Source organism: Neofelis nebulosa, chromosome 4 (assembly GCF_028018385.1).
Source record: "Neofelis nebulosa isolate mNeoNeb1 chromosome 4, mNeoNeb1.pri, whole genome shotgun sequence".
Classification (NCBI taxonomy): domain Eukaryota; kingdom Metazoa; phylum Chordata; class Mammalia; order Carnivora; family Felidae; genus Neofelis; species Neofelis nebulosa.
In genome coordinates, this window is record NC_080785.1 from 19,936,912 (window position 1) to 19,956,840 (window position 19,929).

At 42.5% G+C, this 19,929-nt stretch overlaps 1 protein-coding gene across 3 annotated transcripts in view; it reads right to left on the minus strand.

Annotated features, from left to right (window-relative positions):
- EXOC4 (exocyst complex component 4) overlaps window positions 1–19,929 on the minus strand; it is a 761,449-nt gene that overhangs the window by 198,248 nt on the left and 543,272 nt on the right. For all 3 annotated transcript variants that reach the window (XM_058728677.1, XM_058728676.1, XM_058728678.1), the window contains one exon: window positions 19,225–19,444. In XM_058728677.1, the coding sequence (XP_058584660.1) occupies window positions 19,225–19,444 (220 nt within the window). The remainder of the gene's footprint in view (window positions 1–19,224; window positions 19,445–19,929) is intronic.

Here is a 19,929-nt window from a genome sequence, read left to right on the forward strand (position 1 = left end):
CATTATTATGTTTATATTTCGCATCCTTCGTTTTCTAAGTTCTTGGGTTGGCAAGTTTCACTGTATCCAAACTAGACGCCTCCAAAGAGAAACATAACAACATATAAAGAAGCACAAGAACCATTTTGCGAACTTTCTTCCAACCAATGGACAGCGCAACTCCGACTTGTGAAAAACACGTGTTAGGATCCAAATTCTCACTGGAAAAAACAGCTTCACTGAGAGAAAGATAGAGGAAGAAAGATATCAGGCAGTAATTTGGGAGGAAAAGTTATTACTGCTCCTTTCCGAACAACTTGTAGTGGCTCAGAGGTGATCACCTTCTGTTCCCAAAATGCACCTTGCTTTGGGCATGCTGGACTTACCAGGTAGAAAATACATTTGCCAAGAAAAGGCAATCCTTTAAGAGCTTTCACACTGGACCGTCTCTGACTTCAGAGATGACAAACTGACTCTGTCACAGAGAATGTATACTTTTTACCATCCCCTGCTCTTCGAATCAGATCTGACAACAAGGGAATTTGGCTGATAACTGATGGTCTTTTTCCAGAGCACCATGGAATGTTACAGCTGGAAGGATATTCTAAAGAGGACCAGTATCCTCTGTTTGGAGATGAGAAAGGCAGGCCCAAAGAGGTTAAGTGCACTGCCCAAAGCTCCATCACAAGTGGGTAGCAGATCACCAAGATATTCCATCCTGGAAGGCACTTTCTCTCTTCTTTTAAATTTTGCCTTCCTTAGTGCTCAGTCCAGTGCCCGGTACACAGTAGGCATTCAGAACTTGTTTGTTCAGCAGCACAGAGATTCCAGTCCAAAGTTTTCTCCACGGTGCCATGCTTGTTCATGTTTAACAATGGATTAGTCTATCTTCCCAAAGAATCAGAAGTTGTATTTCAAATTATGCTTCCACACAGGTATAATTAAATCTTTAAAAGGTGGGATGGCAAAGAAATTAGAGGCTAGAGCATAACAGACATTTTACAACCTGCGGATGCCAACAGCAGGAAGCCCACCTTGTGCCGCCCCCCTCCCCCCATAGTGTAACGGCAATTATATTCCAGGGCGAATAATACAATTATCTAAATGAAACCAGGAAGAAAAAAAAAAAAGAGAGGAAAAGGAAGCAACATAAAAGGATTAGCTGTTCAAGGATTCGTGGCTGGGGGAGGGAGGAGGATGGATCCAGGCTGACAATTTCATAAAGTAGCCATCAATTATTTAAATCACTGTGACTTTTCAGACAGCATTCTGGACAGCAAGGGGAAAAAAACAGTCTAAAATTTTGAAAACCACAAATTAGGAGAGAGATGCTTGTTATTTGGTTTTGGAGTGAAATGTGCTCTGCCTTTAGAGAAAGGAGCAAAAAGAAAAGCAAAGTCACCCTAAACAGGAGGTGGTGCGAGATGTTCTTTTTCTGAAAGTGCCAAAGAACGGAATGGTTCCCTTATAGTTACAAGTGTTGGTGCTAAAATCCAATGTAAACAAATTACTCAGTACAGGAAAGGGGGAGAAGGTTTTAAATAATACGGTAGGTAGAAGAGAAAGAGAACTGGGTCAGCAAAAGAGGGGTCTGGATTCTACTCCTGGAGCTGTCATTTATCAGATATATCACCTTAGACCATACACTTAACTAGTTAAGCTTCAAATTCCAGCTCTAGAACTCTTTGGGAGTCCAGACTTTTCGTGGTCGAAAATATCAACACTAACTGGGGAAAATTTATACTACAGGCTAACCACATACAATCAGAGTTAGGGCTTACACAGAACACGTGTCTCACGTGTGGAAGTTTGGTTACAACATTCCTTGTCTGCTAAGTTGTCTTTCTGCTATAGAAGTAAACCAGCATGTACCTACCTGTCCAGAAGTGAGGAAGGAGAATTAACATAAACCTAAAATTTGCGCCAAGACTGGACGTATCTGCATTTGCTAAGCTAGCTCGGCAGCAATTGATTGTTGCTACCCAGGTACAAGACTTCCAGGTGGGTCAGTACTCAGGGGGTCAATCTGATGTAGTTTCAGGAGCCAATTAGCTTGGTTTTTCCTACATATGGTTAGCTGGGAAAAAGTAAAAATAACTTTCGATCCAGTCACTTATGATTATTTCTATAAAACCACTCCATAAAAAAGAGCAGACATCATAAATATATAACTAGTCACATAAATATTTAACTAATGCATTTTAGCCAAATGTATGAACTATAGCAAGATTTTTAAAAATATAGTTACCCAGGGATTAATTAAAAACACTCACCAACTAAACTGTAACATTATAAATTACAACTTCTATCTGAATTCTTCTGTTTTTCACTTAAAGAGAAATCTTTAATTTTCTCATATTTATGTTCTGTTCATCAAAAAGTTTCTGATCACTTGCAGCTTACAAATTTCCTGTCATGCCGGGTGTTGGAGAAAGTTCTCTCTGCACTTACAATCTGGCCCCTCTGTCTACACTCCTTCCACTCTATTAATCCCTCTACACACAAAAAGGACCTGCTAACCGAATCGAGCCTCTGAGCTTGTGCTGTATTTTACGAATATGCAGGTGACTGTACATTCAAGAAGGATGTGCATATACCAACGCTTGTCCCCACTGCCCAGGCTGTAAACACACACATTTTTTCTTCTCTCTCTATTCCATCTTCTTCACTGCTGACTGGTATACAAATCAGGCTCCAATGGGCCCAGCTGACCCCATCACCTAACATTCAAAGGTGTGCAAACAGAAAGCAAGAAGCCCCTTAACAGACCCCTGGCCTCTCTTCCTGGAAATTTAACACAAAAGCTCTTCTTGAAAGACACAAGCTTAGCTCTTGACAAAGCAAGGATTCATTCCCATGTGGCTGGTTCCACTGGGTTTAGCTCCTTCTATAAGAAATCCCTGGGGGCACCTGGGTGGCTTAGTCAGTTAAGTGTCTGACTTTAGCTCAGGTCATGATCTCATGGTCCATGAGTTTGAGCCCCGCGTCAGGCTCTGTGCTGACAGCTCAGAGCCTGCAGGCTCCTTTGGATTCTGTGTCTCCCTCCTCTACCCCTCCCCCACTCATGCTCTGTCTCTGTCTCAAAAATAAATAAACATTTAAAAAAATCCCTGGAGGAGGAACCCCAAATCCCAGAATAAATTTACTTACTGTTAACACTGAATGACTTGGTAAAATTATTTTATTTGCTCTTTTGGCCTATTAATTCCATGTTTCCAGATAGCGGAAAGTCCCTATGCCTTTTTTTCCCCTTCTAATGGGCAAGAGCGTTTTTTTTTTTTTTTTTAACCCTTACATGGATGTTCTCTCCTACTATTTCAGTTGGAAGAAGAAAAATCATTAAATTCTGAAGGTGTCTGTCACCAGTGAATTCCCAGGACTATCTTTGCCGACAGAAAATGTTTGTGCTATCTGACTCACGGCCACCTGACTCACGGCCACCTGACTCACCGTCTTTTACTGTGGTTGTAGCTGGAATTCTCCAGCAGGGTGGTCTTGTGGGGGGAGGGGCCTAGGAGGAAAGGGGAAATTGGACAAAGAGTGTTTTTCATGGAAAGGAATGCTAAGTATTTTTAAAAAAATAGAACCTAAGAGTAAGTTTTAAAATAGCACCTAAGAGTAAATGTGGGTATTTTTACTTTTGCCTTTTTCTTATATACAAGTTTACTCATCATACTCATAGTTTCATTAAAGCACTTACCACCGGGGCAACTTTGTTTATTTGTAAGTCTGTCCTCACCACCGTTGCAACCCCATTCATCCTCACAATTTCTATAAACAGCTAAAAACAACATCCAGCTGATTTGAAAACGTATGATCATAAATCTACAGGGTGGATGTCTGTGGCAGCTTTGCTCATAATCCCCCTGAACGGAAGCAACCAAGTTGCCCTTTAATAGGTAAACGGATAACCAAACTGGTATATCTGTATCACATACTACATCCATAATCCATACCATGGACTATTAGTCAGTGATGAAAAGAAATGAGCTGCGAAGCCATGAAAAGCTATGAATGAATCTTATGCATATTGCTAACTAAAAGAAGCCAGTCTGAAAAAAGCTAAATACTGTATGATTCCAATTACATGAATTCTGGAAAAGGCGAAACTGTAGTGACAGTAAAAAGATTAGTGATGGCCAGAGATGTGGGGAAAGGGGAGGTGGGTTGAAAAGATGAAGTATAGGGATATTTGGGGGGAAGAGGGGTGGTAAAAACCATTTTGTATAATGCTGTAATGGCAGATATAGGACATTAATGCATTTGTCGAAACCCACAGAACTCGAGAGCACAAAGAATGAACCTTAATGTATGCAAATTAAAGAATCATTCAGGGGGCGCCTGGGTGGCGCAGTCGGTTAAGCGTCCGACTTCAGCCAGGTCACGATCTCGCGGTCCGTGAGTTCGAGCCCCGCGTCGGGCTCTGGGCTGATGGCTCGGAGCCTGGAGCCTGTTTCCGATTCTGTGTCTCCCTCTCTCTCTGCCCCTCCCCCGTTCATGCTCTGTCTCTCTCTGTCCCAAAAATAAATAAAAAAAAAAAACGTTGAAAAAAAAAAAAAAAAAAAAAAAAAAAAAAAAAAAAAAAAAAAAAAAAGAATCATTCAGAAGGTTAAGGGATCCCGGGGTGAAGTGCAGAATGTGACAAAACCATCCAGTTGTATTACAAATATATAAAACGACCTTCTTGAAAGGAGTAGGAGAAAAAGGTGCCGACCCAAGCAATTTCAGAAACTGGTAGGGTATGTAAAACTAAAGGCAAAAGAAACTGTACATTAAGAACTAGGCCCTAGCTGATCAAGCTGTTTGTCACAGGGCATGGGTTCGTAATTCTGATACTGCTGGACATATTTGCTGGGCTTCAATAGTTGAGCAAATGGATGGTGGATGGTGGGAGCCAGATTTTTTTTTTTTACTACTGGAGAAGGAGGTTTCAGATAAGTAAGGTGAGAGGAGGAGGCTAGAATGATCCACACAGTAATGCACTTGAGTTGGAAACATCAGTATGAATTCATTTTTAGTTAATATATACACATAAGTAGCTATGTGCAGAAATAGGTATGGATAAGAATATACACGCAATATATAATATAAGCCATAGATTTATTTTCTCTACCAGCAGAGAGGACCTAGAAGTAATCATGTTCAAGTAGCAATAATCCAAGTCCCCAGATATTGATTGCTAATGCTATTCTCTAATAACAGAAGCTGGGGCTCCTTGGGAAAATGGTTGATTCTAGGACTGGGGCAGAAAATATACAGATGGAGCGTGGAGCATGTTGTAGTGCCGGAAAACAAGAAAGGTTAAGAAAAAAATCACAAAGATAGGGACACAGGAGGTACAGGTGCTAACAGAAAGAGCTCCCAGTGGCCAAAGCTGGAGCAACGTGAGCAACAAAAATATTGTGTTATAACCTGCTGTACACAGCAAAAATCCACAAGTCCGTACAACATAAATAAAGTAGTATTGTGTCATACATAACCTGCTGTATACAGTAAAAATCCACGAGTCCGTACAACATAAATAAGCAGCTAAATACATACAAAAATAGAAGAGGAGACAAATCTCTCATGCGGAAGCTCTCCAAATAATTGATGCAAATATTCTACCCTCAAGGAAGTGGACCGCAACTCCCTACTCCCCCCCCCCCCCACCTCGCCCCGTGTGGGGCCGCAGACTTCCTTCCAGAGAGTAGACGATGCAGAGGAGGGGAAAGAGCAACTTTCTCATGGAGAAACCTGACAAACACTGCCTCAGCCAGATGCTCAAGGTTGACAGTGATAAGTCTTGTTGATAGCATCATGTCTATCTGATATGATGTGATCAGAGTGGCACCTTACCTCTGTGGTCTTCCTTCCCAAAACACACACTCTCTCGTCGAGTCATGAGAAAAACATCACCATCACACAAACCCATATGGCAGGCCTTTTTACAAGTATCTAACCCACTGTCAAGGCCATTCAAAAAAGGGAAAGTCTCAGAAACTGCTACATCCAAGAGGAACCTAAGAAGTCAAGCCCACTGACTGTCATGTGGTGTCCTGGACGGGATACTGGAGCAGAAGAAGGACGTCAGGTAAAAGCCAAGGCAACCTGAATAACGTAAGGGCGTTAACAAGAATGTATTAACACTGGCTGGTTAAATGCAACAAATGCACCATACTAACAGAAGATGCAAATATCAGGGGAAACGAGGTGTGGAGTGTATGAGACCTCTCTGTACTGTCTTTGCAACTGTAAACCTCAGACTCGTTGAAATAAAAAGCTTATTTAAAAAAACAAATATTTAATGCTACTTTTCTTGGCAAACAACATAGGCTGGCTTTTACACACCATATCCTTAACTGTGTAAGCCAGAGGCTTACTGTTGGCAATTTCTAGTGTATTCATTCACCAAAGGAGCACCTACTATGTGTCAAGAGATTTCTTTTGGCTCTAAAGTAAAACTCTGAAAGGACGGAAGAAAAGGAGATACTTCTTGTTTGAGGCGCAAGAAATTAACTGACAGGTCAGCCCTCTCTACACAGGCAGGCTGTTCATTTTGGTAAAGCCTGGGAAGCCATGGGCAAACGCAGCACGCAAGGTCACCAGAACACTTTTGCAAGCACCTGATTAGGCAGCTTTGACCTTGGAAGGACCAAGGGGAGAACAAATGAAAACATGCTTTGTGGAATAAAAAGGAAGAAGCAATTAAGCTCCTGTGGTTGAAACAGGGCAAGGAGAAGTCGTATGTGTCCGATGAAGAGAGGTACAGAAAGCCTTTCATTTAAGTGCAGCTATCTGAATTTGACTTTGTAGCTATTTGCAAGTGAATATACTCAGGGTATTCTGGACTCCAAAGATATGACCATCCATCATGGGAATAGCTGTAACCATGGAGGGAAAAGAAGCAGATAAAAATGAGGAGAAAAAGAAAGGGAAACTGAAAGCCTAGAAGGATTTTTTTTTTTTTTTGCCTTCCAAAAGACTCTATTTCCAATATGCACAATCCAAAAAGGACATAATGACACAGATAGCCTGTTAATGAGCTAGCTGCGTGTTGCCTTTTCCCCAAAGCAGGACTTTAACTGACAGAGCTCCTGTGTGTCTAAAAAGGTAATAGGTGGGAAATATACGGCTTAATTTTTAAATACATGAACACACTACAACCAAGGGCTGCTCACGTGGACAGAGGTGATGAAGAACCCCACCCAGGCACTGCCTGGGAGGGCTCACAATCCCCGTCCCACAAAGTCAGCCTGTTTGGCCGATTATGACGATCAAAAGAACGACTTCAAATGCCAGGCTGAGCAAAATGTGGGGGCTCGCCAAACCTCAGGCAGCCAGGAAGGTCATTACCTGAAGCTTCAATCTGAAGAGAACACTCACAGGAAACTTTTTTGCCTTCACTTCTAAGCTGGGACACTGGATCCCTGCCATGGATGGCCTCCCTGACCCCAGGCTTGCTCCCTACCCTCTAATCCTGTCTGTGAACTGCCAAAGCCCACTCTCCCTCAAAAGCTCATTCTTCCATTAGGCAAGGTCAAATCAGACAAGAGCCAAAGAGCTCCTTTCACTAGAACTTTTCATGACTGTGCCTCTTCCTGCTTCATTAATTTTTTAACGTTTGCTTATTTTTGAGAGATAGTGAGTAGGGAGGGGCAGAGAGAGCGGGAGACAGAGAATCCCAGCTGAGCGGGGCTTGAACTCAAGAACCTTGAGATCATGACCTGAGCCGAAATCAAGACTCAGACGCTTAACCAACCACACTTGACCGACTGAGCTACCCAGGGGCCCCCTCTTCCCTCTTTGAAAGTAAACTGTTCTGCTTGAAGTTTAAGACCTGCATAACAAGTTTTGTGCCCCTTGTTATTCTTATTTCCCACTCCCCATTCATCCTTCACTCAGGTAGTCTCACCTCAACTGTCTCATGAACACACCTTTTGTGTCTCTATTTACGTTACGCCCCTCGTTTGGGTTAGCTTCTCCTCTGTTGTCTCCATTTCTACACACCCTGCGATGCCCCGTTCAGGACCCACAGCTTGCCTGACGTCTCTCGAATCCTCTAGTCCTCGGGGCCCTCAACTCTCAAACTGCAAATCTTCTGGAACGTTGGTTGCATTCAGTGCTAGTTACAAACTCTCCCCCAAGGTGGCTTGCAGGCACGAGGAGCTCCTGTTCCCCAACTGGAAGCCCCTCTGAAATGGGAGGCATCCTTTATGGAGCCCCACATTCCCTTTCTAGTGACAGCATCGAGCAGGTGTTTAACCAAGATTTATCGTTTCGTTTTATCTAGAATTTCAACAACAGAAATTGCCCCACTACACTGCGTTGTCTATCACTCGTCCTACTGGACGTATCCGATTTTCACCAGCCCATCTTACAGTATCTAAACTAACATAAATGCATGCAAGTCGATGAATAGGGCAGGATCCTTGCAAAGCCAGAGCAAGAACAGCTGCTTTATTTGAACAGTTACTCTTGAAGGGCCAATTAACTTTTAAGCTGAGATGCTCTGGTTTCTGCCTTTCCATTTTCTCACTAGAGCATCTCCAAGCCAGAGCTGTGACACTCAGAGCAAAATTACTTAGGATAAGAACCTTAAAAATTGCCCAAGAACAGCAGTTCTCTGTCTCCACTCATCTGGCTCCTACTGGTAATCTCGCCAGATCAGCAATTCTGCTGCTCCCAAGAATGATAGCTATCATTTCCTTAGGCTGTCGAGCCAGGCTTTTCTCTCTTGGTACCTTTTGATAGGATGTTCTTCCTCTTCTATAGCATTTACGGAAAAGAAATAAATCTGAAGATGCCTTTGTTAGCAAGTAAAGTCAAATACACTTCGGGCAAAGGCAGCTCTCTATGGATCTGAGCGACAGAGTGTTAATGTAGCTCGGTCCCTGTCAGCAGACCTGTCATAAGTCATTACCTTCTCTCCTGCTTATCCACCAGGAGTGGGCCAAGGCAAGATCAAAGCAGACAGCAGCCAATCCATGTCCCAAACACCCCAAACGAGCCCTGTTTCATAGAACAGTCCAAGTGACAACTGAGACAGCCATCAGTGGGCCTACCCTGACTTAGAAAATAAGTTCAGAATCATCGTTTAAAATCCAGGGCTTATCCCTATATTGACGTCACTCTGGAGCAGCCTCGTGCTCTGACAAGTTTCTTAGTACCAAGCTAAGCTGGTAAACACGTGTCACTAACTGTAATTACTTTCTCATTCAACAGTCCCTCAGGACTCCTCTATCCATGTGGATAAAGCCATCCAGCTTGCTCTTTTTAAACTGACCTCATAACCCAGATATAATAAATTCTTGAAAAGTTGCATCTAAACTAAAATGTGTTCCCAACACATTATGAGGGATGATGGATTGTTGAAGAAAACATTTGTAATTACAACTGACTTGAAAAACACACTTTGAAATCGTTAATAATTCTCACAGGGCTGGTTGTAAAGATCTTCTACACACACACACACACACACACACACACACATACACACAAACACATGCACACACGCACACACATGCACGTACACGCGCACACACACAATCATCATTTTTGATCTCTCTGGGCACACGTGTATACTCGCTCACTCTCCCTCATTTCCCTTGCTCCTTGCTTTGCACAAAGCTACTTACAGAAGTCTAGTTAAGAAGGAACTTTCTAAGAAAACCATCTCATGCAGAGATAAGACTATAAAGATATCTGTAAAAATTCAAGTTGACCATATGATGTGCCTACTGTCTGCATATAAAATCACCTCTCATTTGCTCACTTCACAGTCTTTTTCATCAATAGTTATAAGGACAAGTTCCTATCAATAAAGGCAGTACTTACAGATTAATCACAAGCATAAGCCGGTCAATTTACTGTTCCGTGACACTACTTAAAGGAAACCGTTGGGTGAGTACTTTTAGAAATTGAACAAAGCAGTTACTTTCCCACTTAATTTATTTCTCTTTATGTTCCGACCTTCTAAGATATTAAAAACCTGTGAACAACATCATGGTAAAGTCCTTAGGGAACAACTGGGAATTCACTTCTGGGGCGGCTGACGAATTAAAATGACCAGGTTTGGTCATGCTGCAAAACAAATACAGCATAAAGTGTTAACAGTAGAATCTGGATGGTGAGTGTGTGGGTGTTTTCTGAACAATTTTTTTCAGGCTTTTTAGGATTTTAAAATATTCATGATAAACTGTGGAAAAAATATTGCCAGGTTCTTATGCTGGTTGTCTAATCATGTATACCACACTGTCGGTAAAAACAAGTAAAGCTTTTCATTTCCCAGGAAACAGTTTTCATGCCTGTAGGTGTCTTTTTAGCACCATTCCCTTTAATGTTAACGGGTTTCTCTGAATGGAGGATCAGGTGGGTGTGTGGACCAAAAATATTAAGACCCAACAATCCAGTATGTAGAGCAGTTCACAGAGCCCTGTTGGATACATGAGCCCATAAGGACTTCTCACCGCAGTCTTAGGAGGTAGCTTGAGTATCAGTCCCCTTTGACAGATGAGGGAAGGGATGGGTGTCAGGGGAGACAAGTGGCTTGGGCTTGTCTAAGGTCACTGAGCTGACAAGACTAGATCCACATTTCAGGTGTTTTTCCCACAAGCCATAATAACATTTACATGAGTTATTTTCCCAAAAGGCTATGAAGCATCGCAACAAAAATTTAACAAAAATAAAGTGCATTAAATCAGTAAACAGAATGGGGCGCCTGGGCGGCGCAGTCGGTTAAGCCTCCGACTTCAGCCAGGTCACGATCTCGCGGTCCGTGAGTTCGAGCCCCGCGTCAGGCTCTGGGCTGATGGCTCGGAGCCTGGAGCCTGTTTCCGATTCTGTGTCTCCCTCTCTCTCTGCCCCTCCCCCGTTCATGCTTTGTCTCTCTCTGTCCCAAAAATAAATAAAAAACGTTGAAAAAAAACATTTAAAAAAAAATCAGTAAACAGAATACTACAAAAAAAAAAACAACACAGGAAGACAATTTGAAGACACAAATGAACATTATAAGATCCCTTAAGTCCCCATTGGTAACGAAAGATTTAATTTGCTCAGCTGTCTCAGAAGTGAACAGGTTGAGTGCTGAAAGCCCCAGTGACGACATAAACAACCAAAGACAAGAATAAAGTCATCTTCTACTCCATCGTCCTGGATAAAGCCTGATGTAACCACTAGTGGGTGATTTATCTGAGGCCCCCACTTGTCATAAAGAGACCAGACAATATTGCTAGTGAATAAAATAATAAGAGTAAAACTCAAGGAAAATCCCAACTTCAAGCCGCGGTAAATTCGTATTTCTTTTGGTAAAGTGGGGCCATAAGCACCATCTCTCAGAATGTACAGGGGTGAAAATCAACTGATCGGCTCTCTTTTCAACTTTACGATTTTCATGATGACTTCCAACAGACCTTAAATGGGACTAATCTATTTATGCTGATAAAAGCTGAATGTATTGTGGACCACAGAGTCGAACGGCAACAATTGCCAGCGATGCAAATACCACTCAAAAGCAACATCGCTCGTATTCACACAGTGTGATATGATGAAGATATTGCTTCTGGCTACACTTCGTTGGGAAACCAGCAAGAGGTTACCGGCAGCACCTTGGCTTTGGGTGTCAGTGTAATTATCTCTAGCAAATCATTATACACAGTAAGGCAGCAAACTGTGTCTATCAACCTTGGATGAAACCTACTAAGAGTTCCGGCAATCACTCAGCCGACCACAAACTTTCATTTGGAACCCTGTTGACACCAGAATCGAGACGGTTCTGGCCCTAGTGCCTGAATAGCAACGCTTCTACACTGCTTTCTGTCAGAAGGTTTTCAAGGAAAACATAGCAAATTAAAGATACTGAGTTGGCTATAACTTGCTTCCAATTATCAGCGATAGTAGGGGAACACTGTTCAACCCCACACACAACCTCAGAATGTGATCTTACTTGAAAACAGGGTCTTTGCAGATATACTTATGGTAAGGACTGAGATGAGATCAGGTTGGCTTAGGGTAGGCCCTAAATCTAATGAGACTGTCCTTCTAAGGGCCACAAAAGGACACACGGAGGAGACACAGGGAAGAAGTCCATGTCAAGATGGAGGCAGAGATCGCAATTATGCTGCCCGAAGCCAAGAAACTATAGGACCACCAGAGGCAAGGGCCGGGGGAGTCCTCCTCTAGAACCTTTGGAGGGAATATGGTCCCTGGCCCCCAGAAGTGTGACTAAATACGTTTCTGTTGTTTAAGCCACTCAGGTTTGTGGTAATTTGTTATGGTAGCCCTAGGAAACAGATGCACTAATTTGATGGTCATCAACACCGCGTGTTGCCTCTGCTCCTGATAAACAATCAGTGGAGAAACTCCAGGAATAAAGAGAAAGGGGTCAAATAGTGTTATCTCGTGCTGTCACACTAGGGTAGGGGGAGGCAGGAAACAGAGATTACTAGGTGGATGCTGGAGTCCAAAAGACGGTTGCAGGTAAATACAACTTAGTGAGGAGAAGAGATGTGGAGTGAAATCTAGTAAGGAGTCAGCAGACGTCTCGCCTATAGAGGCAAGAGTGAGGGAGCAGGCAGGGGACACATGTCAGGGCAGTCAATGCTGAAACCCACACATATGTGACACGGGGACAGAAGGAGGTGCGTTTTACAAACATTACTCCACCTAATCATTAGAAATAATTCCTGTGTTCCTATGAGGCCTATTTCACTATTCTGGCTTTCCGCAGAAGGAAAGATACGTACAGAGAAGTTACTAATTTGGTCCCGGCCACAAAGTTATCAGCTGAAATGGCTGGGCTGTAAATCCGTTTGTATCTGATTCCAAGGCTTATGTACCAAGCTTGATTCAAAGTAGCAAAGAGTGCCTTCCCTCATAAGCCTGACTGAACTGAAGAACGTCTCAACTATAATTTTTAATATACTCCTTCTCAGGGCAATAACTGAGTCTATGGAAGATCCAGACAAGTGGCCCTAATTCTGGCTGCATGCCATCTGAGCATCTTACAAAACACTGGCCCCACTCCTGATCAACTGAATTGAATCTCTGGGATGGGATCTGGGCAGTGATGTTTGCAGAAAGCTCCAGGGTGATCCTTTTTTTTTTTTTTTTTTTTTTTAATGTTTATTTTTTGAGATAGACACAGAGAGGGGGAAGGGGCAGAGAGAGAGGGGGACAGAGGATCTGAACTGCACTCTTAAGTGCTGACAGCAGAGAACCCGATGTAGGGCTCGAACTCATAAACCGTGAGATTGACGACCTAACCCAAAGTCCATTGCTCAACCGACTGAGCCCCCAGGCGCCCCTCCTGGGTGACTCTAATGGGTACTGCTGCTGAGAACTGCTGTTCTACACCCCACAGGTAAGGGTGGGAGGTGCAGCCGGCCAAGGAAGAGAAGGGTGTGGTGTTAGCAGGCAATCTAGCCATGTCACGTCTCAGAAGAACTCTGACAAATACCGGGGCGGTGAGGAGCATGAAAATATGCTCTAAATGTTTCAAGAATGCCTCCATTCTTTCTTGCACAGCTTCTGCTCTTTTCCTCCAGTGATGTGGGAATCAGAGCCTAAGCATTAGGAAAGCTGCTTCTTCCTCTCATTCCCCGACATGAGCCAGAAAACGGAGGCTCATCCTGTGTTTGCAAAGTACTTTGCAAAATTCAGCAATGTGCTAGACTAGGAAGCAGCTTCTGCTGCCACTGCAAATATTGTTTTTACAATTTCTGGGCCTGTATGAAACGAAGCCGGATAGTTGTGTTTTTTTGTTTTTAAAGTGATGACTGCTGTTCGCTGCAGCGCTGAGAGCCTGAAGCGTTAGATCCCATTTCCTGACCTCCAGCTGGGCATGGTGGTGTGATATATTGCAATACTTCTAAAACTTCAGTCTCTGTCAACATTACCAGGGGGGCTGGTGAGAACAAGATTCCTGTAGGAACTTGGCATTTCTCACCAGCTCACGTGATGCCGACGCTGATGGTCCAGGGACCGCACTTTGTGTTGCCCTGGTACAAAGCGGTGCTTCCCAAACTCTAAACGTGCATGCAGATCGCATCTAACACCGTATAAACGCATATCAGACTCAGAGGGCTGATGTTCTTTTCCACAGATCACTCTCTAAGTAGCAAGGGTTTATAGCCTATTCCACAGCGGGTGGGGGAGAATGTTTACTTGTACCTGTGTTCACAGGCTTAGATGCCCATTCATCAGTTTACCAGGTAAAAAGATAAAAACCCTGAGCATTAGGCTCCTAACTCCACCCCCCTGTTTTTTGTTTTTTTGGGTTTTTTTGATGGAGACAGTAAAGAAGAAAGAAATTTAAAAACATCCCCAAATCAATGATAAAGGTGGAAGCGGACTGGGTATTTCCTCGTGCCTAAGGAAGGAAAACTTTGTAGACGCCTATAGATGTATAAGGTAATGAAAGAATATCCACTTCAATGGACTGTTTCCATTAGCTCCATGCCCAGAATGCCAGAATGCTCATTTCTCTGGCTTAGGAGAAATGAGGAATTGCTCCTAAGAGATTTCCTTCATTCGAATCAGCATGCTTTGCCTTGCAACAAGTGGAAGCCATTTTGAAACAAACAAACAAACAAACAAACAAGGATGGCAAGAGGAAGCAATCAGACCATGAGGTATATTCAAATCCTGCGTTCATGTGGCTAGCATCAGAGGAATAAGAATTGCAACATTTTAATTTAAGCATTGTCAACAATCTTAAACCCATGACCACGAATCTTGGGGAGAAAACATGCACACATCCGCCTTCGTCCTGAGAAAGGCATCATTAATTCATTCACTTGCAATCACGCAACCACTCATCCATTTATTAAATATGGAGTACCTCCTCTAGAGTAGACACCGCTCTAGGAGCTGAGGATGTAGGAGAGAACCCCCTGTGAGAAATACTTAAGTTACTCCATCTATTGGAAAGCGCCTTGGGCACCAAGGTGAGAGACGATTGGTTCCGTGCTTTTAGTTCTTACTGTCTTAAAGGAGTAAGAAATTTAGGGCAGTGGGTCCCTAACTATGGTGAGAGCACAGCCCGGCCCCCACAATCTGTTGCAGATTGATACCTTTATAAAATACAACAGATATCGATTAATAATTTTTTTTTAACCACAAAGATATACAAAACACAAATCCCAATCGTTTTTGTTATTAGTTTCGACGGGCAATGGCAAATTCCTTTAAAAGGAGTGGGAGGGGGGCGTCTAAATGCTTCCTCTCCAATTCTGTACGTCTCACTGCAGACTGGTAACGAATAGCTTGCAGACAAGCATACTCCTCAGGCTACGTTCTGAGTAGAACTCATTTGGACACCGGACTCCAGGGTCAGTTGCCTGGGTTTGAATTATAGTTCTAGTACTTGCTAGCTATGTGACCGTGGGCAAGTTATTTAATTTCACTATGTCTGTTTCCTCCCCGTAATAAAAACACCGCCCTGGCAAAGCTGTTGCCAATTCATGTAAGACACAAGCCAATACATACAAACAATCGGAATAGTGTCCGGCTGGTGGTTAAGGCTATTGAAAGTGTCAGCTGCTATCATTACCACTATCTACTATTACGAATGCAACTGTTACTGTTATTACTACCAGTACTTTGCTGCTGTATAATTTGGGCCAATACTTGCACAGCTGTGTGTTTACTTGCACACCTAGAGGATGGTGTCTGTCAACTCCTCCTTCCTATTTCCTTCCCTTCTGTGAATTCTGTGCCTTGACAGTGAAATTATGGATTCAAAAAGCACGTCATCACCCATGGAAATGCCCCCTCGTAACAGACTGTCTATACTGCCCAGATGCCATTTCAGAGCAGTAGGGACACAGGTCCTGGGGTTCTGGGCATGTCTGTTCATCAAACAAATGAAATCAGTTCTGACACAGCTGTCCTTCCACACCGCCCCTGGGGAATTGGGCTGGGCCACTGCTGTGGAACACTGGGAGCGGCCTCAGGGCACAGGTGCAGTCCTTTTCTTGTGGGAAACCAAAGGACAGTCAAGCAGAGGGAGTGACTACAAAGGACATTTTTAAACTGCGAGTAATTGACTACTTAACCCACCCGCATCTTGTATGCCTATGTGTATTTCTCCAAGCTCCCTTCTTAACGGTTGTTTTGGATTCTCAGCAAAAATGGTTGAGAATTATTTATTTTGCTTCAGATTAGTCACTTACAATTAGCTGGGAATGAAAATGTCAAGGTGACACAGAAACACATTTCAGGAACACTGAAACTTGACCATGGAAACTTATGTCCGAAAACAATTTACAATGATTATAAAAGCGAGAGGATGTCTCAAGATGGGAAAGGAAAATAACCATCTCATTTACTTTTTAAATCTCATTACTCTGAGAATATTAAACAAATTTATTGATATGGCCTAACTAATTTGGATTCTTAGAAAATAAAATTTTTATGAAGAAAAGAAAGGGCAACAAAATAACTAAATAAGAGAGCAGGTGTTTGGGGCTCTGACAACAAATTTGGAGATTAATTAGTTGAATGGCCTTAGTTTAAAGATTTACTCACATAAATAGAATTCTATCTGGACTCGGGTGAAGGCGGAGTTCTCATCTTGCCTCAGAATGGAGAAATCGATTTAAGAAACAAGAGCCACACTAACACTATGGCTGGTGACAAGGTTGGGCGTGATTTAATAAGACAGCGGTAGACTCCCCGAGATGTCATTGAGCCGCAAAGTGTGGCCCTGACATGGCCCAGCCTGTAGTCAACCAGTTACGAGTTTTAATGTGTTTCTGCTACTCAAGCTGAAAATTATTATGTACAATAAGCCAGCCTCTTTAGTACACAGATCCTCTCTGTAGTACGTTGTTGCCTTTGTGTTCTTTTAAATTCAGTACACCAAAGCATATTAAAATTGCTCTGTGCTGTACAGACTGACGTTGCAGGGACATAAATACTGGATGCTTTTCTGAAGGAGAGGAAGTTCATGATATGGTCAGACAGAAGCTAGAGAAAGACAAGGTTTTGTCACTCTCTGTCTCCCGTCTTCCCACTCTGACTCTGCAATTATTTCTGACTCTCCAAACTTATCCAACTGTGTCTATCCACCCATCCATCTATCCGTGCATGTATGCGCTCGTTCCATAAATTATGTATCGAGCCCCTTCGGCTGCCTGGTCCCATACTATGCTTTTGGAACTTATGTTCTATTAGGAAAAGACAAAATAAACAAGTTGGAAAATCAATGAACTAATAATTATGGTAGTTGTGTGAAGATGAAAAAAAAAATCAAAGTGTTATGTTAAAACAGTGACTAACTGAGGAGATCTATTCAGGATCTTGAGAAAAAAGAGAACTCCAGGCCGATTGTCGAATGAGGAAACATTGATGAAGAGATGAATTACCGAGGTATGGGCAGTGCTGAAAGAAGAAAGGAGGGCTGGTGAGGCACCCAGAGTCTAATAATAGCAGAAAGTTTGTCATTAAGGGACAAAGAGAAGAAATGGTGTTACCAGAGCCCAGTGAGAGCTGCAGCTATGGAATGGGTGTCACCTGACAGGACCCCTGGATATGAGGGATGCACCCGTGGCCAGAACAATGATCCAAAGTGGAGAGGAAGGAGATAAGAAACAACCTTAATCTCTCTCTTCTCTTTCTTCTTCCAATCTGCTGCTAGTGCCTCCTATTGGCCAAACCAGATCTTAAGTCACCTGGGAAGGGAGCTTTGGTGATAAGAGTCCATGGGGTTCAGTTTCAGTGTTGGAACGGATTGGGGTGTCAGAGGGAGGGAAGAATATAAAATAACCAGGGAAGGGGACCTACTCGGGTAGGACAGTCAGGAAAAGCTGCCCCGTGATGGTAACATCTGAGCTGAGACTCTTGAGAGAACAAGGTCCCAGCCATGCAAAGAGCCAGTGGAAGAATAATCCAGTAGGGGCAGAAGTGAGCACATGCCTTTGCCATTGTCCCTTCTCTGCTTCCACACTTAGTAGAGATCCCTCACAAGGAATGGATCTGACACAGACCCAGATGATCTGAATGTACCCTTTCCTAGGCGTGATGCTGTTACTCAAGTTCTGGGAGAAGCAAATGCCATACCACAAACGAGTTTTCTCATGGAAAAGAATGCTCACGGTGGCACCTGGGTGGCTGAGTCAGCTAAGCGCCTGACTCCTGATTTCGGCTCAGGTCAAGATCTCATGGTTTGGGAGTTCAAGCCCTGCACTGGGCTCTGCGCTGACAACATGGAGTCTGCTTGGGATTCTCTGTCTCCTGTCTCTCTCTCTTTCTCTCTGACCCTACCCTGCTCTCTCTCTCTCTCTCTCTCAAAAATAAATAAACATTAAAAAAAGAATGCTCATAACTCGAACGTTTGCCTACGAAAAGTCCAGGATTTCTATTAATTCTGATATGCAAAGAAGGAAAAACCAAGAAACACATGTATAAAGGCAGGTAAGGGCGAGCAACTGTAGCAGCTGTAACTCCTTTCCATTTATACAACTTTTCTTTGAAAGAACTCAAGCCTTCCACACTCTGAGATATCCTTGTTTTGTGCAACTTATTAAAAAATATGCCATCGTGCCCATCATTCTCTCAAATAAAGAAACACTATAAAAATACAATAACCATGTAATAATAGTTAATGTACATATATGATTGAAACTCATACTAATACTCTTTTGGTTTTATATTTACCTTCAAGTCACTGGCTACAGTGGATATACGCTGGAAGCCTATAAATCCAAATATCTACTGACAAATTATTTTCTGTTGCCTAGAAACCATTTCTTTATATAGTCTATGTAAAATTTTCGGTATTAACAGGATCATGTGAATTAAATGATCTGCCAGTCAGTTTGCTGGTGGGTTCAAATTCACTGTGAGCTAGCCAAGCTCATAGTAGGTCTGCCCTGAAATGGCACACAGGGTTTCCTGTTGGTGCTTGAGGTTAGGCATGGTAATTTCCTTTCCTTAAGGCCTGCATACTCCTGACACATTCGCCAGTGGAAAAAGAATTCCTCTCAAGGACAAGTTCCAGGAAAATAATGAGGAACTGCTTGCATATTAATGAGATTCACCACCTTCCATATTCAAAGCCAGCCACTTTTTTCTTATATAAGATCTTAAGGAATTTCCATTATCTCCCCATTAGTTCTAAATTCCCCTAGTGCCTGTCTAATTTATTTCCTCTTATTTTGTCTCTGATGAATATGGAAACAGATGGTAATTCTTCTTCTTTTTGTAATTTGTGTCTCCTGCCAATTTCATGAAAACTACTGATAGAAACAGTGAGTATATTATCACCTGTAGGAGAGGCCGTTGTACCCCCATCACCTTCATGGTGTCCGCATTAGCTAGGATCTTCAGGGGGTCAGATGTTTTAGTGACTCCTTCAATCTCCTTGTTGATCTCTGCCAGGACCTGATTCAGGAAGATGTTTTTGATGTACAGGGTGAGAAAGTCTCGAAGAGGACACTGTTTGGCTGGGCCAAGTCCCAGGGCATGCTCGATCTCTTGAATAAATCTGGAAGACAACAGAAGAAAATGGTCGTTAAATATATCAGAAAAATAGTTCTAAAAATATCATAAAACACATATGGGTATTTCTAGGCTTTGGCATGTCTTTCTATGGAGAGATGAGGGGGAATTCCCAGAATTCTTAACAAGAACATGTCATTACTTTGTTATTTGTCTCTATAAGAGTTCTTTTTATTTTTCTAAGTTATTATTTCACTAATTGAATAGAAATAGGACAAAATAGAACACATGACTGCTAAACTGAAAGGGGAAAATAGGGGTAACACCAAAACCCATTTGTATTATTTCAAGAAGGAAATAAGAATACAAAAAGCAAAGGCGGGCATGATGAACAGAAAATTACAGTGCAAATTTAAAAGCACACCCCCAAATACTCCGTATTTCTCACAGAGATCTTTATATGTGTAGATAGAAATGTGTTTGTTTTTTTTTTAAGGGAGATTTGCATTTCCCTGATGATTAGTGATGTTG